Raw genomic sequence first — 26,587 nt, forward strand, 5'->3', positions numbered from 1 at the left:
TCTAGCATCGAGTGTCTAGCATCTAGCAATTTCAATTTTTGAACGATATCCACTTTTGAACACATTCTTTGAAGGGGGTAATGGAGGTATACCGATCTTGATAAGTGCACCGACGTTTCGTGGCAAATACATTCGTCTCTCGGTAACAATTGAATCATATCACGTTTCACGAGAAGTCCTGTACCGCAACCATAGCACGCAATCGGCATATCTCGTCCCCATCAAGGAAATGCTTTCGCCACGCACGCGCACGCAAACAGTATCAGCTGCTTAACAAATAAAGCTTAATTTCCTCTCCTGGAATCCGTCTGAAGTCTCGAGTCTCATACAGAAGAAGTCCAAGGATGATAAATTTATATTCTGGCCAGAAGAAAGCCAAACTTTCCACGTTCTCTTTCATTTCATTATTTTCTAAACAAGACACAAAGGGTTAAATAAATTGTCAAATTGTTCTTAGTTTCAGTGCCTGGGTTCCGTTACATTCCTTTTACCAGTAAACAATGTTCCACAATTTCAAAGACAATAGTCGATCGTGCGTCGATCTAATATCAGTCTTAGCGTTGACGCAGAATTATTAACGCACCCAACGATCCCACGGCGTTGATTCGCGCGAGCAATGCAACCCCATAGACCTTTAGGTCTCTCGTGGTGCCCTTACGACGTGCTGGTGCAACGCGAGACTCGATTAGGTGCATTAAACGCAACCATGCACTCTGGCTACCGTGGAACGCGCTGATACTGGCCCATGTGGTTCTCCTCCTCCATGGAATAGGTACACGTGGGCAGCGTGCGTGTTCCCCTCTGCGTGCTGATGATACCGCGGTATCTTTATAGAGAATGATCGAACCAGCGCTGCCTACTCGGCCGAGATAATAGCCAGGAATGGCAATTCCTGATCCTTGGAGCGCGAACGCCATTCGCGTGCTTTCATGGGATCAGCCGTGAGAATCCTCTCGCGATCTTTCAGGTCTAGTCTTTTGGTACGTGCTTCCACGAATCTGCTTCGGAGCCTGGGGACGATCAGCTGTCTCGAGATTGGTCCAACAAAATGGAGGTCGAGCAGGTCTCCACCAATTGCATTTCGATCTTGGCGAACCGATTCGCGACGTCCAATGGCGCGTCCCTCGGCTGTACCATCCACGGTGTCCAACGAATTTACGATTCGCCGCAACACTCACCTGGCTTTCTTTTGCGTTCTTTTTTTTCCTCTCGTTTCGGCGGTGAAACGCACCGACTTCGATTTAGCGAAAGTGCCACCACTCTCGAGAGTTTTTAATTTTCTCGGAACGCGCTCGTTCGTCGTGCACGCGAGCGGGAGGAACCGCTAAAGAGCGCCGATCGAAGCGATATTTATGCAATACGATGACGATTTCCTCGAAGTCGACTTCACCGACGAAAGCATTCCTATATCGGCACGGTTTCACGGACAGGGCAATAATTATCATATAAATTCCAGCAGGTTCGATCACCGGAGAAACACGCGTAACTGTCCGCGCGTGAGATTTTGATCGTTATTGGTACCGTTCAATGCCTAACAGTCGTTCGATAAGGCTGAAGAATCCTCTAATATGGTATAGAAAGTATAGGTCCTGGAATGTATTTACTCGAGTGTCTGCTCATTAAGGTGCTGTAATAATCTGTGGATATCAGGAATTAATTGCGATGGAACTATACATTTTCAAAAGTTTATGCTGCTAATAGAGGGTGACTTTAAGAAAACAATAGGAAAATACCAAAATATATAAAACGCACAAATTTTAATTCTTTATCTGTATCTCTAAAAATATGAATTTGTACAAACATACTCACTTTAATAATAACCTTTGTAATAAACATTTTTTTTTATTAAATTTCACGAATTTCTCAGTGCATTTGATCTCAGTTAACGTTTAAGGTAAAAGTAGTCTTGCCCAAAGCTTAGAATTCGACGACGAAGTGTGTCATCATTTTCAATTTCCCCGGACGTTTACTGCAAACAAATTTCTCGAGCGCGTCGCGTTGCATAAACGCCACTTAACTTTATTTATCGTCGGCCCCGGTACATTCGTGGAGGCCCTTTTATATATTACGTACTTTCCTCGCCCCGTTATTTACTTTAATGACAGCCGTTCGTTATAATTACACGGTTCGCTTATAGTTTCCACGTACGAATTAATTCGGGAACTCCGCGAAGCCTGCGACGAAAACTAAAGGAACTCGATCAAAATTAATAACCGATAATAACAAGGACCTGCCCCAGTAAGGGACGATTACAAGCTCCACGCTCCTCCGAGCTGTTTGTTTCGCGCGTCCTGATGAAGACTCGAGAGCTCGTTCGTGTGTCCTTTAATCTCTATAATTACGCGTCTTACCCGGACCAATTTGTTCTTTTTTCGCCATATGTAATGTAATTCACTTTTAAATAACGCGGTACCTCAAAACACTCGAATTTACTCTCGATACCATAATGCAGGAGTCTCTACAAAAAAAAAAAATAAGCCACGGAGATTCGAACCGACGATCCTTGTTTGACTCCTGTGACCTTGTTTGACTCCTTATTTTTGGGTATGAGAGGCGCGATACAACAATAAATTAAACGAATAAAAAGTGTCACGGAATACGCGTAGAACATTATTTTGTATCGCTCTGAATTCTATCGTGTCCAATTTTATTACAACTCACCGAAAATTATGAGACGTTTAAACTACCCATACTCTTCAAGGTCGGAAACTGCTGCTCTACGGACATCGATTAAACATTATACATTCAGAAACGGTCATGAAGCAATATTTCCGTCTCCGGTTTTCGTCACTTGTGGGAATTTACGACAATGTTCTGGCGAAGTCGAGACGAGGCTCGTCATGGGACCCAAACGCCGTTACTTTAATTTCAGGCAATCGAAACGGAGTTATCGCAGCCAATTTAATGTAATTGATATCTGGCGACATATTAAAAATAAATCCATAGTCGCAGACATTCCTAGAGTCGAAATATTCGAGGCTTTCAAGGTCCTGGAGAGTGCAGTTATGATACCAATGTGGGTTTTGTGGTTACCGTTTAGTTAGGGTACCGATGCTTGCGTTACGGATCATTGATCGCCAATCATCGGTACCTACCGATCATCAGGTGACACCTTAACCGATTGATATGCTCTGCTTACTATGCTGAGAAACGTCTGGCTTCTGCAAGGACTCCTCGATAATTACATTTTATATATGTTACAAAGAGAAAGTCAAAAAGTCAGAAACATTGAATAAAAACTTTCTTGTCAACGAAAATCTGTCTCAGCTAGTGATGCGCGCGAGACGAGACGAGACGAAATTTCTACGATCTCGATCTTGATCTCGAAAAATCTCGAAACATGCATATCGATCTCGAATTTTCGACAATTTAAAATATACAAGATTTATCTCGTCTCGTGCGCATCACTAGTCTCAGTTTCCATCAGCATTAATTTCAAATCAAAGACTCAAACTTACTACATTAAAGTTAACTTTAGAATAACCTCCAAGCTGCGGATGTTCCTGCTGCCTAAATTAATTTGTGCGTCGTATAGGTGAGCTCGATAATATGAATATATGTAGAATGGTTCTGACAGTGAAACGCAAGGGACACTGGAGATTTTCGGAATGACTTCACGGTTGAAACGAGCCTGATCCTTGGTAATTATATCCTGCCTGTTATCGGGTCTCGTCAGCTCCTCTCGCGTCCCCCGTGATGTTATTGCCGCGGACGCAGCTGGCAGCGAGCGCGTTCCTTCCTTTTAATCTGAGAGATTTGCATAAAACGCTCGTCCTCCAGTTTTTCGTTAATCGCTTACGGGTCACTGGCTTTTATCATTTGAAATTCCCCAGGGAATTTCGGAGTTGCTCGTCGACGATCGTTAGCGAGTTCCTCGCGACCGCGATTTCACCGAGAAGTCATTCGCGCTGAATTATCTCACCTCGCGTCACGAGTTCGTTGGCTAATTAGAAAGTTCAAGCGTAATCGCGTCAAATTGCTTCTGTATGTAGCAAAGGGTTTTCTAAAAGAGGAGATATATTCGATATTTTTCATTTTAAACCTCTACAGGAAGAATTCTTTTTTCTGTAGACAACTTGCAAGTCATCAACATTGTAATTAAGACGTCTTGTGGAAAAGCTAAAATTATTTGGCAAACTGTCGATATAGTAGCACGCGACCAGAAAGTAACACGAACCCATAGAGGGTTGATGGAAAGTAAAAGCTTAAAACGGTATTATTTTCTTGTTTATGCTTGGTGGAATTGTTTGAAATGAATCGTAGATTTGAAAAAGGTTTTTTTGAAGGAGAAGTGTCGTATCATCGTAGGTCGTCGAACTCATCAGTAAAGATAATACATTAGCCTGTTTCCTGGAACGCAATCATATACGTTTGAACATTGATGGTTATTTTAACGATTCTCTTGTACCTCGTGCTTCTTCCGGGCTCATCACTGAACATTATGTACATTATCACAGTGAACATTTGAGAATATTGAACTGACTTCGTTTAATCCTCTTCAAACTTCTGGTTTTGTACTTGCACACTATCTTCCTTTTTTTCGTAACTCGTTTCATCGCATCTTTAACTTTCCTATTTATTCTAATATATTGGATGAAACAATTTATCTTGTACTTCAAATGCAACCTTCCCAAGTAGGATACTTCTATGTAACTTATCTTCTTTTAACAGGCGACTATATTTTAGCATCATTACCTACAAAGTTAAAGCGTTCCACTGCCAGTATCAATTTGCTTCTGTACATGGCGTTTCCTCATAAATCCTCAGTGGAATTATTTGTATTGAATGGCCAAGTGAAAAAGCTTGATGGACGATAATTAGCAGCTGTATGGATGGTGCAACTAAACCCGTTACTTCTGTTTCTGATACATTTTCCGTGAACCAAAAGGAAAATAGAAGATGCCTTTTCAATTTGTAGTTTGCCTTTTCAATATCAGCTGTCAACTCTTCCTCCTTCATAGACGTCATTAAGAGCTGAGAAGGATGCCTCTTGGGAGCCACGGACAGTTTAGCCTTTCGCCTTCTTTGTAAGAAAACTATGAACTGAATCATTTGAACCAAGCATGGTGCCCCCAGAGTCATTCTTCTCAGCGCCAGACGATAACTTATCCTCATCTTGACTTCATTCAACTCTCTTTACGTCGCTACCTGGGAAGTCCAAGTGTTTCAAGGGTCGGTATCAATCTGCTTCAATATACGTTTCCTTGTTCATCCTTGGTGGAATTACTTGAATCGAATCACAGAAACAAAAAGAAAAACCTGATGGACGATAACGACCAGCTAGATGGATGACGACTCTGAACTCTAAACGATTGCTCAAGCTCCAACGATTGATTCCACCTCGTACAAATTTCTACCTCTTGGAATTAGAAGACAAACGCAGAGGAGGGCATTACAAATCGAGAAATAACGTTGCTCAACGGGAGCTGGAAGCCAACAAGGGGAAGATTTCGATGCCAAAGCTACCGTAGCGACAAATTGCTTGTTTTTAAGACTCTATGAACATTCGTTGCACATTTCAGCCTGATGGGATTAGTAAACAATGCAAGAGAGCATTTTTTATCGAGGAATAACATTACTAAACAGAAGCTGCTTTCTAATAAACGGGAGATTTTGACGCAATAGCAAACGACCGTAGCGACAAATTGCTCACTGTTGTATTTAAGTCTCTAGTAAGACTCCAAGTATCTAGGAACATTCATTGCAAATTTCAGCCCGGTGGAATTAGTAAACAATGCAAGAGAGCATTCTCAATCGAGAAATAACGTTGCTAAACAGGAGATGTTTCCAATAAACGGGATATTTCGATGCGTGAACGACCGCAGCGACAAGTATGTAGCTCGTCGTACTTAAGACTCCAGAAACATCCATTGCAAATTTCTGCCTGCTAGAGTTAGTGCACAATGGAGGAGAGGATTCTCAATCGACGAATGACGTTGCTGAACAGGAGCTGCTTTCCAACAAACGGGAGACTTCGATGCCGGAGCCACCGCTGCGACAAGTTACACGCTGTTGTATTTACGACTCCAGGAACATCGACGTCCGCCAGTAACGATATCGAGTCGACGAGATTTTATCTGCGTTGCGTGTCCATTCGAATCCACCGTGGAATGCGAATGGACACCCTGCCTGTGTAGTATATCCTGGAAATGAACGTTAAGGCGACGCTTATGCGGGATTGATTATCGGTTACACACTGACGGCGCGCGTGATCCGAGCGCAACCTGCGGTTAATGTGTTCGATGCTTCCAGAGGTCGAACTTTTTCGACAACCTTTTAGCCGCGGTTCGTTGGCTCTTTCCTAAGCTTTCACCGTTAGGCAGCCCGACAATGAGTCGCGATCCAAGATCACTTGTTAGGAAGTAAAGTTCCGGAAGTCGTGGTTTCGCTTACAATTAGTAGCCATCGCGCGAGAGCTCCATATTTGAGCAACGTTCACTGGTTTGCAGAAATATCATCGGCTTTCGCTCGGCCGAAACGAACGTCTGTTTTCCCTTCGGTGGACTGGCAGTTTGTTCAGGCTAGTTTGCTGAAACTCTTGCGGTCTCGCGAGGGAAATAAAATGATCGTTCGCGCTCGAAAATGTTGGCACGAGGAAGCAGAAGGCAGGGCTTTATGATTATTCACGGTGCTTGGAATCGGAAGTTGGGAAAACGAGACGCTGCTCTATCAATATTCAATGTTTGCGGCCAAACACCTGTCCCCTGTGAGTTCTGTGTTTTCTCTTTCAAATGCTACAAAACTTTCTAGAAGTTGCGTGGAGTATCTTAGTTAAACTTGAGTCTGGATTAGGCTGAACATAGCGTCTTGTGCTAACTGTGAGGGTGGAACAGAGGATGAAACTTTTTTTGTTGGCAAAACACAGATTTATTTTGAGAGTTCCAGAGAGTTGTAGAGTGGCGCTATTACGGCGTCCATCGTTGTTGCATCGAAGTTCATTGCCTCCGATTTCAGGTCAGCGATTGGACCCCTTTTACGACCGGTAAACATTACGTTCCAGGTCATTTACATAATTATTGATATTTATTGGCTAATAAAAATGCGAATGGCCGATGATCACGACGAGGGAACGTAAGAGTCTACAGTGAAATTTGTGATTAATTTGGAAGACAGTTTAACGTTATCCCGGCTGAGGTACGATATCGCGAAGTATTAATTTTCACGGAAATTTCGGAGTTGAGGATCCCCTCTGGGTTGATACGGTACTGCAAAACATTTTAAGGAGGAAGAAGGTGTGCTGAAGATTCAAGGGTCTTTCAATCACAGTCTGGGTAACAAGAGACGTCGCAGTCTTATGAAAATGAATTAAAGTTACCCTGAAGACCTAAATATTAACTCTTTGCAATTCGACGGATGACTCTCGGTCACCACTAGGTGTTCATTTCTTTAAAACTCGAACTTGTGACCTGATTAGCAAATTTCAAATTAGAGATCTCATTTTCGAAGTCAATATAAGCTTAGCATTCGTGGCAATAGAATGCTAAGGAAGCATCTCGAGTTGCTGGTAGCTACCAGAAAAAAAGTCCTCGAGTGTAAAGGGGTAACGTTAAACAAGTTATACACGAGTATGTTTGTCATTTCATGTAGTAAACGAACTCTTCTTGTTGTAATGTTCTGAAAATTCCAATTCAATAGAAGGGACCTTCTCGGAATCAAAGCGAGAATCAAACGAAATAAGCATAGCTTAGTTAACGACCGCTTTCTACAGGGCTGACACGGTAGAACCAGATCAGATAGACTGCGGTTCGTGTTCGTTGAAAAATAGTTTCTAGTAAATCTTCGTAAACGAAGCGAACCGTGTTTAGGTAACTCGAGCATCGTGTCAGAAAAAGCAATAACAGTAAATACGTCCTACGTTGTCACGACCCTTTTCTGGTTTTCGTTTGACTTCATTGGGCCAGATCATTCTTTGGCTCGTGAAACTTGATAAGCTTCGGCCTGCTTACATTAACACAAGCACGTTAATTATAATTCGTCTACTGTATACTAGAATTCAACTATCATTCTGTTCATTTTTCCCTCTTTTACATTTCATTTCTTTGTATCATTCAATATCTCTTTAATCGTCTACTGTAGACTCTATTTCAAGAAGTTCATCATATTTAATAACTAAATAATAACTAAATAATAATAAAGCATGTAATATTAAGCATGTTCAATTTTGTATAAAAAAATATATTTAGATAGTTGAATATTATATTTGGAAATTTGTGTACATTTCTGTAAAATTTCATGCTTTTTGAGCGATGATCTTGTTGTCCTTGGTGAAGACACGACAGCAGCCTCTGTTTATTACACACCTGAACATATTCAGACATAGTAATGATTTTACTACATTGTATCGCGCACTTCCTCCACCGAAATTAGCACTATGGCACAACATCTACGATACCAATCGTCTTGGACGATCGTTAGAAATCATTCTCGCGTTCAAATTAAGGCAATTCATCTAACAGCATAGGTAGATAGCATTGCGTGGTTAGTGGTTCGTGAAATTTGTCACGCCTCGCTCGCATGGTCATTCGAAATAACGAGATAGAGGTAACGGAACAATTGCCATAGAAGAAATTCTTTGGAGTCCTCGTGTGCCACCCAAAGCGATCGCAATACCTACTCCTTGATTTTCTCAGAAAAAATAATGATTTGCTCTAATACGTATCGATCGACTAACCGTTTCTCCAACATTTTTTCTATTATTCTTTTCACGTCCTTGGCCACACATTTGGACGTTTAGTTTTTTATCATTATAATTACTGTCAATAATAAAAAAATTTTTAAACATTTTAACACATTTGCGACTGGCAGATATTTTGCGTTCCTGATACGGAGCACTGACGAAAGTAATACAATTCTAAAGCTGAACATCACAAATTTGTATAATTTGAGCGAAGATAAAATTTACAAAATATATTTTGAAATATCCAAAGACGTTCATAATTTTGTCATAATCAGGAATAGAACTTGAATGTATTAAAATCGAGAAGTTCAAACGAAACCTTGCTAATGAACGCTATAGGCTAAATCGTCTATTATTCGCATATAAGTTTGCCTATCTCAATGCCAAGAGCATGTCCTCCCCTCAAAATGAAAAAGTCAAGGGCAAAGTTCAGGAAGCTCGGTGCCTGCTCCATCATGCCTAACACGATCCACGTAATTCCATAGTGTGTACATATTTAACATTGCACCCGCGACGTAATTGCGATCAACGTGCTGGTCGCAGAGGTTAACGTTCCGAGGATTAAGAAACTTCCAGCGAAACGGTATTTTAATAATGTTGTAATGGGCGCCAGTTCGAAACAACGATTAATACACGTTCACGGTGAAAAAAGTCGATGCGATGATACTTTATGGAATAGAGACGCTGCCGGTTCATGCGGGTGGAATAACGAGGAAGTTGTTTCACGACAGATTAAGTGTCCGTGTAATAGAATTTTCATAGTCGTCGGAGACCTCTGCCGCGCACTAGTGTTGGATCCTTTTCAATTCTGACATTGGTAAAGTATCATCTCGCGAGCAGTATTCATCATGAGCGCTGGGAAATGATACACGTATGCGACAAGTAGCCGAGCTTTAGGAACTGGAATGAATACCGTTCTTTTTTTTTTCTTTTTTGTATAAGCTTAGTTTAATACAAATTAAATGCAGCTCTTTGAATACAACTTTAATCCATTCACTGCCAGGCAAATTTAAAGCGTTTTGCCTTGAGCGCTAAGATTTAATACAAATGTGTAATCTAGGTATTATTTTAACGATAAAAAGTGATATTAAATTTGTTGTCTTAAAAAGTACATTTACGATCTTCTTTTGCAACAATTCGCGACTCACTGTAACGTTGACAGTGAAGTCGACGAATCAGAAAGTGGGTCGATTTGACCACTTTATAAACGAATATTTTTTTCAAATACTATGTATACAGCTAAATTTGTAACGTACGTCCCATAATCATAATAGAATAACTGATATCAGTGCTACAACCTCGCACAGACGCGATCGGTCCATTTTGCAAATGAACCGATACTATCTACGTATCTTCGACGAATCGTGTTGTATGCGGTGATTTCGATGCACCACGTTCATGAATTCGCGCCGGTTGGTTTCTTATTAGAGGGAATCGACGCGAAATAACAGGAAGACGGGAGTCCACTCGCGCCTCGCCAAGCCGAGCGGACGCGTGTCTTTCCGTAACGAAAATCTGTTGGCGGTTTCAACGAAGCGAGCAGCGAACAATCGTTGGCTCCGTCGAACGTGATCGATTTGCTATTTGTTCTGCACACCGAGCAGTCCAGGGGACGTACAAGCTTAGGTTTATCCATGTCAAATACACAATCTGCGTGAGGTCTTCTCGAGAATCCTTAGTATTTGTTTGGTCTTAGTGACAAGTGGAACTTTCAAGTTTCCTTTTCATCAAGTTTATATGTAAATATTTGGCACAAGTGGTTAGCGAAGGATAGAAACTGTAACTTTTTTTGTACGATTCGAAATGCACCAAAATGGTCGTGCTCCATGAACCTAGTGTTAATAAAAGATTCGTCTGTTATCAACAAGTCGATTGATTAACATGGGGGTAGCACCTGCTAGTCATAAAGTTACACGTAAAATGATAACTTGTTCGTAATGCGGCCTTGCACTTTCGATAATCAAAAATGACAGCTTTATCGCCTCCGCCGTAAATCCTTCCGCGGCGTCCCATCTGGTGCCTCCGTCGATCGTACGTGTTGGATCGAAAATTAATGGAACCCTCCTTGGCGACGTAATGTGTCATCATATTCTCTTTACGATATCAGGCCTATTTTAAACGCATCAACGGAATGGTGATGGATCTTCAAGGCCTGCGATTTCGTCTAACGGATATGATCGTGCTCGACTCTGTGATCCGCGATTAGACTCTTCGGGGGATATAATAAACTAAAAAAGCTAATGTGAGTCAGCTTTACGTCTGGATAACTTGGGATTCCCCTTAGCATAGTGCAAGCATGGAAGCGCCATTATCTCGTAAACTCTGTGCAGTGGGCGTCTTTCGAAAATTGAATAATTTATGTATAATTATTCTGGGCATCTTAAGAAAATAGCTGGTATCTTCTATATGAAGGTATTAAAGTCCAAACGAAACAATCTATAAGTAAGTACATTCAGTTTCGTGACTCATTTTGAATAGTGTAATATAGCACCAATCACTAAAATCAAGAAAAAAATGTGTGTAACTTAATTTCCCAGTGATGTGACTCATCATCATAATGAAACAATTGATCAATGGCACAATTTATATTTATTTTAAATGAACTGATCCATCCCTGAAGAAGTTGAGGAACGTCCATTTTGAGAAGAAGTTGCCACGACAGCCAGGAGATTACATGGAGTGGATACATTTCAAGGAGAACCGCTGCCAATTAATTAAAGGTAACTTTGAGCGCGTCCGGACGTGGTCGTGCGAAAATAATTAGGCCAATCGACGCGAATCTCGCTTCATCGAGGCGACGTCTGCTCGCAAGGATCTTCCATCTTGTCCGTGAGGGATTCAATTTCGACGGGGAGATCGATGAATCATGCGAACGGACAGTCCCTCCGTAGGCAGATAATTTGACGTAAATTGTTTCGTACTTTCTGTTCTTATTGCGACTGCGGGCACACGGTGAGTAAGCTAATTAACTGATGCGCTTGGGAGGTCTCCTTGAGGTGCATATAAGGGGTGGTTAATTGAATTATATCGATGATGACGCTAATAACGAGTTTGAAAAGTGGCGGAAATCTTTATTTAAAAGTTTTATTACGTACGTAATTGATTTGTTGTCATGAACATGTAGCTTTAAGTATCTTGGTATTCGTGAAGTCTCCACATGTGTAGCAACGTTTCGATTGTATTTTAGATTTTCTAACATTTTTATTGAATCCTGTATATGAAGGTGATTTTTTGCAAGCTACCTAGAAACTTCTTGTATTTCTTTCTATCTAACAAAAGCTTCCTTAACGAAGTTCACACAGATCAACAGGTGTTAGACGAAGGCACGATATAAGGTTCAAAGGATTTGTTAGCTCGCTAGTTCTTTACGTTGTTAACTTCAGGATCGATGATTGCCTTCGACTGCGGATTAAGATTGCGACGCGTGGAATCCTAATATCGTTTTTTCTCCATACTGAATAGCGTAACAGTACATATAATACCTTAGCTCTTTGGGGGCTAACTAATGATGTTACTTTATTTTGTTTCTTTTTCATAAGGCATGAGTACAGTGGTCGATGCTCGAACCCAACCTTGACTTCCTATTGGTCGTAAACATGGCATATGGGTATATAAAATCGAGTCGATGTAAATACTTTTCATTAGAAGGCTTGGGAATTACAAAGTACTTACTGGCTTCCATTAAAACGGAATAACCAGATTTTATTAGAAACATATGTACCTATTACCAAGTCCGTCTGATATTAATATTCGTTATTAACTCATTACAAGTTATACTATATTTCCAATTCTGTTTATATTTTCAATATTACTTGGATGTTATATGTAGGTTAAATAGAAATTATTTGTAGTAAAATAAAAGGTTGATTTATAGTAAATATTCCCACAGACACAAAATTAATTTCCGCATCAAATAACTAAGATTAATATTTTACTTTCAATTCTGAAAATCATTAATCCAAGGAGGGTCTGGACTTCCCTTGCCAGTAAGACTACCAACCGAACGTAAACTGAAATCAAACCAGAAGTTACAAATTGAAGACCACACGAAACGCAGAGTCGGCTGATCCAAAAACGAAGATAAATCCCGTATTGCCAAGCGATTCGTGACGACGATCCAATCTCATCGCGTTGCGTCCACCTTGACACAGAACGCGACATTCCACTATGCAATCGGTCACGTACGATCTCGTGCTGCGATCTGCTCTTCATCCGCGCTCATCTGCGACCAGTTCGCTTTGCATAATCTCGAATTATAAGCCGGAAATGTTTCACTCTGGCCGCGAACGTGGCCGATTATCATCGCGGTGGACGCGTGTCCGCGAAAATACAGGCTAATTGCACGCATTCCGGTTCCCCCGTTGTCGTCGGACCATGGACCATTAACCGATTGCGGTTCTCTGTTTAGCAATCAGAGATAATCTCCTAAGAATGAACTTAATTCGTCTAATAAATGACTCAGTTTCCTGACCACCGCGCGTGGAATTTGTCCTGTGTCTTGTAACGTATCGATTCGCGTTTTATGAATTCACAGCGAATATGACAACGTGTATTATGTTCGGAGTATTGGCATAAGGCCTACAATGGCCATCTGTGACGTTAGTTTGGTTTTTTCTACCGGCAAGCATCGATTTATCCTCATCGGTAGACTTACGTGCGTCAACGACAGGCGTTGAAGTCACCACAATAGCGAATTGCTTTAGCTGTCTAGCTCTACTGAATTAATGACATTGTAATTTTCAGAAAATTAAATTCTTTGTGGATGGTTGGTCTTTGTTAAAGGTTCATGTAAGATGAACACCCCCGTCAAATTTAAAAGATGTATTCACAAGTGACCAAAATTCTGAGTTCGTAAGAATCTAACATTTACCTATTTTTTACTGCTCTAAGTTTGTCTTCTCAACGACGCTAAGGCGCATTCTTACGCTTGCGTTTAAATAATGTCTCAGAGTAGCCCAGAAATGTATGATAACGACTATCTCGATTTGCCCACTCGAGATGAAGTTCCCGCGTAGAATTTATGGTCCGCGAGACGCCTCCAAAGTTGCGATGCATTCATCACGTGCATCTGTGAGTGCACTTGCCGCGAGAGATTCCCTGGAATTTTAAGGAATACAAGAAAATGGATAGCACTCCAGGGTAACTCGAATGTGGAACTCATAAATCAGCTTTAAGCGTTTCGTGCTCTTATTTCAACATCTCGACGTGCCATTGAGAACTTTGGACTGTTAACGCATGTCACGTTATCTTGAAATCTTAGTAGATTAAATATTTTTTTGCAATCTGTGCAATCTATGAAGACAGTGCTATGAAAACAATGTACTGGATTTTCCAGAATCTTTAAACTCGCATCTCTATTTTTAGTTCTTCGACTGTTTGATTTAGATAAAAAATAGGCTTTAGGCTTTAAATAGGAAAAATAACAATTTCTGTGATTTAATTGCATAACCGGTTCGCCATTTCATCTCGTGAATCACTTACGCCGCTGAAGAATCTGTCAGATGCGCCGAAAGCAGGCGGAGATGCAACGTGGTGGAAATAATCGTTTCTTTGGAAATCTCGGAAAGTATAATTTGTGTACACAAGCAAATTACACGAAGGGTTCGACAGAGTACGCATTAAACCACGCACTCCCTGTTTAATTTTCGCGTAACTGCTTTTTTGACCCCGGTAAGGGATATCAAATGATTATTTGCAGATATAATTAGTTCCTCGAATAACTGTCTTCCAATCATACGAGCATCATTTTAAATAACGCTTCATTTCGGATAATGCGTTTCTCCCCGTTGGTGTTATCCCCAGATCTTTAATACTCACGCTATCCACTACACACTTACAAATATTTCTTTTTGTCACTTTAATGTAATTTTCGAAAGAAGATTCCTATTTTTCAACAAGCAACACTAGAATCTATAGAGGTTAAAGACAATTATTTAATCGACAAGTTAACGTGAATAAATACCAACAATAATTGCCCCGACAATTCGCTTCTATCAGAAAGTATAAACATCGATCCTCGAGGACATAACTTTATTGCTACTTTCAGACATTGAGGTAAATTCGAAAACATTAATTTTTTATAGAGTTATGCTAATGCTTAGTCTTTCGCACCGATTCAGGCATAAATTTCCACGAAACGGGCGAGTTTTCACGCAAGCAGTGAAGTTTTAACGCTTTACCATCCGGCGCCTGGGTTCGTGGAACGACTATAAATATATTGTAGTAACCACTTCTTGATAACAACCGTGTCGATCGTAAATTACGACACTGTTCCGTGAAATAATGCACTGTGACCCATCTCTGCCCGTGCAAAGCGTGCTAAACTCGAGGTGTATATCATTATAATAACCTTTCCGTTGACAATTCGTACTTTGTAGCGCGTTCAGCATCAAACTATGCGCATAAAATAGTAATAAATAATCACCATAGGTGCTCAATAGAATTATGGCGTAAATAGGCGTGATGTGCTTGTTAGGTGGACTAAATTTCAACCCTTCACAATGGAATTTTAAAGAAGTGGACACCGCGCTATAAATTTTGATAAATGCCAAACGAAGCCAGCAAGCACTTAAAAGGACGAGGGTACGTGATTCGATTGTTGCTTTTGTTTTCTTAAAGATAATAGCAACAGGATTAAACCACTACTAGATCTCGGGGAAAAAAGTCGTTTAAGTTTATAATTTTTACTCACGAAACTAAACGTTCTATGAATATACTGTAAATATAAAAAACGTCCGTACCAGGAGCACCTGTTTTCCATAAACTCGAGGAAAATCGTTGCAGCGTTCCAGGCACGCGTCCTGTTCGCCTACGAGGCGGCAAGAAGAGACACGATCCGGTAAATCTCTGTGACGGCATACCTGGTGCTTCTTCTCGCGCTTCTTCGTGCCCATCGATGACGGGCTTATCTTACGCGTGCCATCGGCTCGATTGTGCATAACGCTGACGCGCGTCGCGTTGATGGGTCGAATGTTGTAATTTATTCCTCGCACGAGGGGTGCCTCCACGCGTCCCTAGTTTGCTGGAAACACGCGGTGAAATGACTCTTGCTTGTAAAAAGATTCCTCGTGGCTCTTTTTTCGACCGCGGAAGTAACATGCATCGCGGGACACGCCTGAGCGTTCTAATTCAGCTGCACGCGTCCGTGAAGTCTGGGTTACATGGACATTTCAACTCAATTCGTTTGATTTCAACTTAATTTATTTTCTGGACTTGTAGTCTCATAAACTCGTATATTGAACAAAAAAATAAGTATTCTTCCACGAGCTCTGGAAATTTATTTTCGTTAACCGTCTATGCGACCGACGCTAAATGGTATATAAATGATACCAGGCAATTTTTTATCCTCCGAGAATCGCTGACAGCGATGATTTAGCGCTGCAGATCGGGTTTTTGTACCGGAGGTGTGTCTCTAAAGATAGTCAGGTGTCGCGGAGCGTTGGGATGTCGCCAATTAGAAATTTCGCTTGCCCGCCAGCGATGCTCGATCGTCGCGGATGTTTTAACGCAGATAAATTACTGTTATTAATTCTAGTCGACGAACGACTGCTTTAACCTCCTAATTACGGCAATTTCACGGTCACGCCCCTAGAGTCGTGTAAATGCTGATAAATCAACGAATTATTTGTCGATTAGTTTCGCGAAACGCAGAATTGAGCCATCGTTCTTCCCAACCGAAATCAGCATTTGATTTATTCGGTATTGACTTACTAATACTCGCTGTATCATGTATGAGTCTGTGACCAACAGTCGAGAAAATAATAAATTAAATTGAAATCAAACGAATTGAATTTAAATGTCCATGTCTTTTTGAACGCATCAAGTTCCGTTTTATTTGTATGTCAACGGGTTAAAGAAACTAGAACACAGTAATTCAACGATACTAAAACAAAGATCTACAGTGTATACCATGCCAGTCTTTTTGGCAACTTTCTGGTGTCATTAATCACGACACCGAGCACCGTTTACTTTTAATTCGTCCCCCAATTATCTCAAACAATCGTCCCATCGTAGCCCCAGTGATAAATGTCACGCGAAGCATAAGAGAAACGGTCGATTTATTCATGCCCAAAGAGGCGAACAAGCCTCTTCGTCATCCTCGTCGACGCACGGTGCGAGAGGTTACAGTAATTCCCTGCACTTTGTTTCAGAATGCTGTGGGGAAGATGCGTCTTCTAGTTCTCGTCCTGGCGAGCTGCTTGAACGTTCTCGAAATTACTCGTTGTCAAGAGCTTTCGGTCATCAGGCACTCCGATGGAGATATTTTCACGTTGGAAGGTAAGCCACGGTGCGAGAGCAGCGATTAATAAATCTTTACGACGCTTCCTGTCTCTTTCTCTCTTTTACGTCGTCATTTCGTCCTGCTCTCTCGACGTAAATCATCGGAACTCCGGCGTCGAGACGCGAGATTCGTGGACTTGTTCGCCGAGTGCCACCGTTTCTTTTTTCCAAGGGAACGAAACTGCGAATCGCGCGATCGTGACGCGCCATTTTTCAACGAAATCACACGCGGGAATGGAAAAAGAAATAAGGATTCCGAACCGTGATTCGTCGGGCACAATGGCGGCATGGATGAACGCTCGTGGCCGATTAGCCATGAAATTACGATGTAACGGTTTGACAGCTGTACTTTACCTGACCAGATTATACGTAGCGTTCTGGCAACGTCGTTTGATTACGTGAATTTTCTCATCATCGAGGTACAAACTCGAATGTCCTGTTGGTACAGTTACGCAGGGTTGTCACATGCAAAGGTTAACGGCATCAAAATATTGCCAGGTCAATCGTCGAGTGGTATTACTGGGTCATTTTTGGCTGAACTTTACTTTGGGCACCAAAAATTATCTAGTTCTATTCCGAATCATCTTAATCTATTGACATATCATGATTATTTCATCTTCGCCGATTCAATCTATCCATTCGTTATTATTAATGATCGTACTATAGCGTTTGCATCTTTAATGGATTTTAATTATTTCCCGAGGCCTACGCGTCGCAAACCGCTTTCTTATTACAGAGCATTTAACACTAATCTGGACAACTCGTCTCTCATTGCATGAATTTGTTAGCAAACACTGTGTGTGTCATACCGTTAACTTTGCTGATGGAACTGTTTGTTCTCTTAAACGTTCTATAATCTCGAGACACCGTGTGCAGTAATCATATCCTTATTCACGTATCATAAACTTGGCTGTTAAGGTTCCTGCACGGAGGCTTGCGCAGTTCTCAGCAGCGGTACAGCCAGCCCTTACACTCGCAGCCCTTCGACAGCAGGACTCGTTCACCCCAACAACACCTGCACTTGCCAGTGCAACTATGGCCTGCCCACCTTCCGAGAGGATCTTCACATCTGCGTGAATGATATCCACGGTAAGTCCCTTTAATCTTCCCATCGTCCACTCGCTTCCCGTTGGGGATAATGAAAATGGACATGCAGGGACTTTTTTCCAGTTCGACGCAATCGAATCGAACCTACGTAGAAAGTTCCTGTTGCAAATAATTGTACACGTCCGTACCTTTCCCTGTTGCGAACGATTATGTTTAGAAAATTGAGCATTTTATCTAGGCAAAGTAATCAAGTTATTTGATCGCTCGCGGTGATGAAATTCGATGTTACTTGATCGAGACCCCGGCTGACAGAGTTGGATTGTGCATTGATTACCTTGTGATTACTTTTGTAAAATCGTGATTGCCAGATTAGTCGTCTGTTTTTGTGATTCGTAGACCGTGGATGTTTATGCAAATTTGTATTGGTGAATCTTAAGTTAAAGTATGTTTCGTCTTCTGTACAGTGTAACATGGATATTATTATTGATATTTTATACATTTTTGTTATGAGTCCGTAAACATGTGCAGTGTAGTAATCTGCAATCGTAAATTAGTCATTGTTAGTCTTCCAAATTGAAAGTTCCAAGGAGTTTTACATCTCGTAATTCTTCAAATTATAGTTTCACAAAGGCTTACAATGTTTAATTTGTCGTCTTTGAAATACAGCCTAGCGATACTTAACCACGATTCTTGATTATTTAGAAACCACAACAGTGGTGAGTTATACCGTCTATAATCACGTTTTGTCCGACGCTGCTATCAAAGCACGGCTTCGATGGCGTTACGAGCCTCTGCACGCGAATGATTCAGAATTAGTGGGATCCTGCATGAACAATTGAAATCGAAGCATGTCGATGGTGCGCCACAGTGAGATGGAACATTGCTGATTTCCCATCCCTACGATTATCCTTGAGGATCGAGTTTGTAACGGTACAACATACGTGTACGTCTCCTGGCGGTTTATTTCTCCTGCGATCACTCGAAATGAGTTTGACCAGTCCTTTGATTTTCGTTCGACGACTAATCCTCGGAGATTTATCTCCTCCAGCGACGTACGACCTGTCATCATGTTCTATTCCTAGAAGATCCTGCTAAATATACCGTTTCCGACGATGAATAATTTAAGGAGTACGCGACGCGTAAATTAATTGAATTCAAAGTGAAATTATATTTTTACAAGGTTATTCTTTGCAACGTAAGGATTTCAAGAGTTTTGAGATTTTTCCTGCACAGGAAAGGCACTATGTAGGATATCCTTTTCAAAACCCTTCTATAATCAATTCCTTTTAAATTCAAATATGTAATTTATATTTGAGAATCTAGTAATACTTTTTCATATAAATTCATCCTCCAAGTCTGATTTTGAAACGAAACTCATCACCGCAATTTTTCTCCCCATTTCGAGGTCCGCTTCTTGATCTGCACGCTGCGTTTTCTGGCCTTTCGCGGGCAGTTAGGCGCACGTACCGTTTTCAATCGAACCGCGTCATCGGAAATGATTGCTCCAGCTGTTGAAGCAAATCGTCCTCGTGCCGCACGTTTCAAAGCGACTCCGTCGAGTGTTGCGTGCCTTATAATCCGTCTGCCTTGATTTACTACGCGCTACGCGCTTCAACTCCAGGCCTATCCATCACTAGAGGAAACAGTGAACACGATTAGACAGCCGTTCGGTCTCCTAAATTTGCCAATTAAACATCGTAATTGATTGACAAACCTTTATGAGTGGATGCTCGGGATTGATTAACGACCGACTACAATCGGAGCGAAAACTGCACGCGGTGGGTTCTTTTTAAGAATAGGTTGCTTTTTGCTCTGTTGCGGATTCGCCGGTAACGGTGCTTTGGAAAGATCTAATCCGGTTAGGCTTTCCTGAGTATTTTGTCGGAATATTAAATCATTATAGAATTGAACACGTAACACGAATTGTTTGAGAGTACTTTGAAGGTTGTCGTATTATTAAAAAACAAAGGCTTACGATGAGTATAACATTGTTTGACTGATTAATAGAATCCGAGGACAATCCTTATTATCATATACGTGACTTAATGGACTCCCATAAAGACCTACTCGCGAACAAGTCGCAGGACATGCGATTAAATCAGCATAATCGACGAGTGTAGCCGATCGAACCAATTGGTTTAATTTGAAATTTGAAACGCTTTCGCATGGGGCACTTGCTGTACACGGTAATAAGTAGCCAATGAAGGTTCGCTTATTGGATCAACCACCAGCCGTGCAGTCGATTTCTACTCGTTTCATTCCCAAATAACAACGTGTTGCACTGTACTTAAAACCTCGTTATAGACCGCCATGAATAATCAAGGTTATCGAGTCTTCCCTGCAACATCGAGGCCCGTTTAAAATCGCTGGCATACTTACAATTAAAAACGTGTACAATTTACATCAATATGTCGCTGTTCATTAAACTGCAACATTCAGCCACGAGCCACTTTGCAAAATAATTACTAGTCAGGTTATTGCAATATTATACAGATTACTATATTATTACACGTTGACTGCCACGCAAGTTCTAGGGGATATTCTCGACGTTTTGTGAAACTCTAGTGTGAAGAATAAGATTATTCGATTGTTCAGTGGATCATTGTTACTTCATATCATTTCCAGCGATAGTGACTTGATCTGAAAAGAAGAATTAGACTCTGTTAATTGTAAGCATCATTATCTCAGCATTATTCCACTGTTATCACATTAAAATTGACAATTAAATCCCCGTGGGACCATGGAATATTTAAATTCCTAAGTCTTGCACAGTCCATGTGTCAATCACTCTATTCGCAATAAACTATTGCACACCTGTACCGAAGAAAATCCCTGTGTCAGGAGTCGGTATGAAAAGTGCCTATAAGGTTACAGCTTATCTCGGTAACGTAGCTGTAAATTGCCGATTAAGGCAATTTCACATGGATTTGCATCTTGTCGGGCCCCGCGGAGCGAGGGAGAGCCGAAGACGTGAAATATATTCATTCTGCCACTGGGTGAAGCCTCTGTGACCTCTGCTGGCCGTTGTGCCTGCGATCCTCATCGATCTCGAATTTCTAGGATCACGAGAACCGCGAAAACACGGCGAGAAACCGCTGGACTGTGCGTAGGCGAGCGGAGACTTCGATGCGCCGACAAGATAGGAAGGAGCGCGAAAAACAACGCACGGGTGGTACGTTGTATCCTGAGCTCGAGCTATTGATATAACTACTCATATTTATCGCTGCTGGAAAAATTTGTTGTAGAATTTATCCCAAATTACATATTATTAGAAATAATGCCAAGGTATTAAAATCTACGGAGCATGACACTCAACAAACTGTTCATTGTTAACGCGTGCATTGTAAACGTTTTGTACCAGGTGCTGAGGTCGAAACAGTCATGAACATTTTTTAAAAAGTTAAATATTTTCTGCTTCGTTGAAACAATCGAAGTTGAACTTTTATAGTAAAAGTTCTCACAATGTAGGTACTGACTGGGACATATAATGATAGAATTTCTACTTCGATTAAAATTTTGCAGCTGCTCGATCTTCAGATAAACGCGAATCGCCCATTCAGAATCATTCAAACCCTCGATCTCCATTCATCTCGCCTCCCTGGTTCGCCTCGACCTTAAAGGATGGCCTTCGAGACTCAGAAATCATCTCGAGTCATTAGCATTCGCGTCGTCGCGTCTCGAATCACCTTCCTTCCTTTACGACACACGAATCTCTCAATTCTCAACACCTTGCTCGTAACCGTAAACCTCGTCGCCTTTTACCGCCGATAAATGCTCGGTTACGAGTTTAATCGCGGCATTGTGCGCCCCGTGCGTGCGAGCGTGTAATTTTCTCGCAACGCGAATCGAAAGGATGGTTTAAGGACGTTTTCTTCGCAATGGAGTTTCATAGTTGCGGGGCAAATTTTCAATAGTCGGTTGTGTCTTCGAATTTCATCAGCTACGACGGGCCGTTCAAGGAAATAGAAACATAAATTGCATGCTGTGCAACGTTCGCGGAGATTGAGCGATGTTTGAATGGGGGCTCGAGGTAAATCGCTACTTTAATGGGGCTTATACAACGCCATGGCGAGCGAGAAACGGGTCGTTCATTTTGAATTCTTTTAAACAGAAGTATCAAACGTATCCTTCTGTGGATTACGTAATTCGAAGCACACAGGCTGGGGATGAATCGGAAAAATTGGCGATGTAAAACATTTACAAATGACGGTGTAACGTCCATCGTTTTCCACAGTTGAAGAATAAACGTGAAGTTGAGAAAAAGTGTTTTATGACAAACAGGCATCTCCTTTTTCACGAGATTAATTTTTGTTATAGATTTTGATGAAAAATCGAATAAATATATTTCTAACATTCAGAGACAATGTTATTGTTTGCGTTAGGTTTTCATTATGGAAAACGCTTAATTAAGCAGACCGTTCAATATTTACGAAGCCGAGGCGCACTTCGAAGGGTGCTCGATAATCTGAGAATCGTGATTCCTCGTCCAGCGATCGCGAGCTATGAATAATAATGGAATACCTTCGTGATTTCTGGCCGCCACGAGATCCGTGCACGTTTGGCGGCGTCCGTTGAGTTTCGCCCTGTAATAACACATCGGATAATGCAACCCCTGCGATGATTAGTTGCACGCGTATATCACGATCTAAAATCAATAATTCTGCCAGAGAACTGTCGGAGTATAATGATTGATGAATCTATCGAACACGTGTTACGTGTAGACATTGCGGATGCATCTTAAATCTACCAAGTATTCGTCTGTGCTAAGAAGAGACGGATCTTTAGATACTTCAAAGCAGAGTTGCAAATATTGCAATACTTTTCTAATGCATTATTAGAAAAAATATTATTCGCTACTTTTTCGATTTGTAATGAACATATTACTTTCTTAACCTCTTCGGAATAAAAAGTTGTTCATTTTCTTGTTTAGCTTATAACCGTCTCTGCTTCAGATTTCTATGGTTGTCCACGTGCTTTGAACACCACTGTACGTCGTCAACGTGCACGAATGTGGTAGCAGCTATCGAACGGTTGTTTGCACATCGTGGACCGGTTAGGTGTGCACCCGCGGGTGCAAGTCGACGCCGATCGTGATTTCGATCGGTATTGTGAGAATGTCTTATTGTTAAACGACGGTCGTGCACACGATTCGCACACGCGGAATGCAGAATCGATAAGTCTAGTCGTGAGCAAATTGTTGCAGACGTATATCAGCACGGCCATTCGCAATTAAATCGGCGTTGTTGCGAATTTCTTTGGAAGATTCCGATTTTTAAATAATACTGCCAAGTCTGACGCGCGTTAAGCTTGAACCTTTGGCGGAGAACAGCATCTATGACGTAGGAAGTAAATTATAGTCCTGCGAGGTAGAGTATTAATCCTTTCGCCACGGCGTGCCTCAAATATAAAGTAATGCATAGGTGTAGGATGGGATCCGTAATATCGTGGGATATCACGACTTGTAGCAAAGTTCCTGTATGTCAGTACTTTTATCGTGTTGGGTTACATTTGCTCAACATAACCATTATTTGGCATTATTTCAAAGCTAAAATAAATTCGTAACAGAACGTTGCTTCTTTTAGAATTTAGGTAAAGGACAATATGCACATTCTTGAAGAAGGTGCAGAATTAAAAAGATACAATTCTGACTGTACTACATCCACAGTAAAAATGGTGGCACGATTTAAGCCTGCAATTTTGCACGATAAAGTCAGAAAATAGTCTAACATTATATCCACGTTATTCCATTTGTATTATCATTGCGTTCCTTTTACATTACTTTCAGCATTAGGTTAATGACAGCATGTGCCTCGCCTTCTTGCCCAAGAGTGCTTACGTTCTATGCTTTAATTCTCTTCTTCCACACGTTTCTTCTGTCAATATCGAACTTCTTAACACAGAAAACCTCGACGCAGTAATGATATGTTATTATTCTCATTACGAAATGGTTTAAACTATTTGTCACGTCTTCTTTCCCCGCAGGTAATCGCCAGGAGTCCCGTTGTAGATACCTAGTTCCTCGATTCATTACCACTTCGCTTATCAGCTTTCCATAATTGTATAATAAAGTCCTGGTTCACTTCGCGACGAGAATGGCCATTCTTAACTGCCAGTGACCGCAGAACTTTGAAAACTGACTGAAAACGGCCACGATGTGCGCGTGGAGCTTCCTTCGAAAATAATAGCGTCATTATCTCTGTCTCGGTAGCTGCGTTTACCCTTTATGCGGTATCATAGAAAACGTAACCTCGAAAAGTTCGTAATTGTCTACGTGTGGATCGTAGTACATCCACGTGTCCCGACCGTGCATGTTCATCCTGGAAGGTCACAGAGATTCCAGCTCATATTTCCGGGTACCTGGGAGCCGCTCCAGTAATTGTGCAACCGAGCAACCCTAAGCATATACTCTACTTCAATTTTGCATATTCGTAATTTCGTTTCCAGTAATCCACGGACATCGGCGACCTCGGAACAATTTGCATGCAGAGAGCTTCAATCGTTCCTGGAAACTATACGTACAGGACCCATGGAGCGTAGAACAATTATCATAAGTGCAGTTTGCTTGGCAGGTTATTAAGTGGTTCGGTCGTGATTGTTATTTGGTGATACGTTCTTCGGGAATATTCGTATTGTTCTTAATTAAGAGGAGAGAAAATATACATATGAATAAGTAGGTGATGGGTGAATGTTTGTCCAAAAAGTTTGAAAATGAAAAGGATGTGTTTAACTTTAATTTCGATAAGATGATCATCGATTTTTAAAAACTCTGAACATATTAGCTATCGAGCGCCTAAAGCTTGACAAAATACCCCGGAGTCGTTCCGTTATTGCTTCCAACAGAACTATTACCATTCATGCGGTCCTTTTAACACTAATACACCGTTGAGATTAACATTAATAAAATGCTGACCTAATCCCATTGTTCTCAGCGTTACAACCGTGACCTTAATCGTCTGGAGTCCTATAAACACTGCATGAAATAGCCAGTATCACCTGGCCGTCCACGCAATCCCGGTATTAATTACAACGAACGACGTGCCTTGCATACTATACACGTGCGCGCATTAATCCCACCAATGGCGGTGCGGAAAAATTGTTCATTCGATGGTCTTGCAATCTTCGTTTTCTAACAGTATGCACGTTCAACTGAAGCCCCTTGCAGCTGCGTTCGACGTCATTCTATTGATTTGTGACCACATTGTCGCCTTTTAATTACACACGAGCAGCAAATTTATTTGAAGGTTCATGCAGGAATTTCGCTTGTTTGCCAATGATCAATATTTATCTCGAAAAATGGACTGTGTGAATTACCACGTGTAGATTAAAAAGAAAACGAGTCGAGCGTAATTGTTTCTTGTAATTGGATACACTACAACATCAGACGGCGAGAGCGACGTTTCGCATGCCAGGTAATTAAGGACAGTGCTGGATTCAACTGTACTTTTCGTTTATATCGACCAACGTGTATGCAAATTGCAACGAAGCGACACCATTGCCGAATGGACGACGATTCGAAATTCTGAGGGACGTCGGAGATTAATTTAATTAATTCCCGAGTGCGATGAACTGATTTTGAAAATTTAAGTCGAGTGACTTCGAGCTTTATCAGAGATGAAGTGAATCGAATAAATAGCAATTTATCCAGAACCTTTACTCGATCGAATAGCTATGAGGTTTATTATTTTCTCTCTAAATCCTTCCGTGATCTCAGCGAGGCTAAGTCATCTTTTAAACCGTGTCGTGGACCCAAAGAGATCGAGAACCGCCGACATAAAAAAATAACGAGAGAAATAACGCCGGATCGAGTTGCCGATTCGACTTTCCCGTCACAAAAAAGAAAGAGGATTACATTGAATTTGGGGCCCATGGGATGAAAGGAGCGGCAGAGAATCGCGAGAGCGTCATCTCACTTTCATCAAGCAGCTACCGCGAAGCCTTCATTCAATTCCCCTCGATCGAACGTCGATCCAGCGGCTTCTTTCTCATTAAAGAGGCCCACCGAACGACACGATTTACGATAATCGACAACCAAGAGCAATTAACGCCGGCAGCACTCCTCGCGGTGTCCCCGTTTACTCGTAGGTGTACCCTGGCTACTTGCGCGCCTTCTACGATCGACCATCGGATAACGAGCCGTTGATTAACGATCGAGAGGGAGAACTCGACCTCTTGAAAACGAGTCAACGGGACGATCCGCGCCGATGAACCCTGACCTTAGCCGAACCACGTTGAATCCTCGAAACCGAGCGTGCCTATTCGCCGCGTGATAGATAGTGTCGCTGGTGGAACAGGAATCGTGAAATTATGGGCGCCCCAATGCTGATAAGCGCCGATTCTCGACACGTTCCGAGCCCGGTGGTTCCCAGAATGGTTTAACGTGGAGGTTAGAACCGTCTAACAGGATCCGCGAGTTTGGTGGGAATGGTTTCAGTGGACACACTTACAGGTGACAGTCGGAACCTTGGATTTGTTAATATTGGTATCGGGTGTTGAGCTGATTTCTTTTTGTGCGTTGAAATTGCTTGGCGAAGGTCTCATGCTCAGACAGGAGCTCGCCCATATCTCGAGTATTACACCGTGTTT

General features: G+C 41.5%; 1 protein-coding gene across 1 annotated transcript in view; it reads left to right on the forward strand.

Annotated features, from left to right (window-relative positions):
• The window catches only part of LOC128885912 (uncharacterized), an 82,881-nt gene that overhangs the window by 43,972 nt on the left and 12,322 nt on the right, over positions 1 to 26,587 (forward strand). The window contains exons 5-6 of the mRNA XM_054140280.1: positions 16,828 to 16,954; positions 17,876 to 18,046. Of these exons, the coding sequence (XP_053996255.1) occupies positions 16,828 to 16,954; positions 17,876 to 18,046 (298 nt within the window). The remainder of the gene's footprint in view (positions 1 to 16,827; positions 16,955 to 17,875; positions 18,047 to 26,587) is intronic.

This window comes from Hylaeus anthracinus, unplaced genomic scaffold (assembly GCF_026225885.1).
Source record: "Hylaeus anthracinus isolate JK02 unplaced genomic scaffold, UHH_iyHylAnth1.0_haploid 11982, whole genome shotgun sequence".
Taxonomy (NCBI): Eukaryota; Metazoa; Arthropoda; class Insecta; order Hymenoptera; family Colletidae; genus Hylaeus; species Hylaeus anthracinus.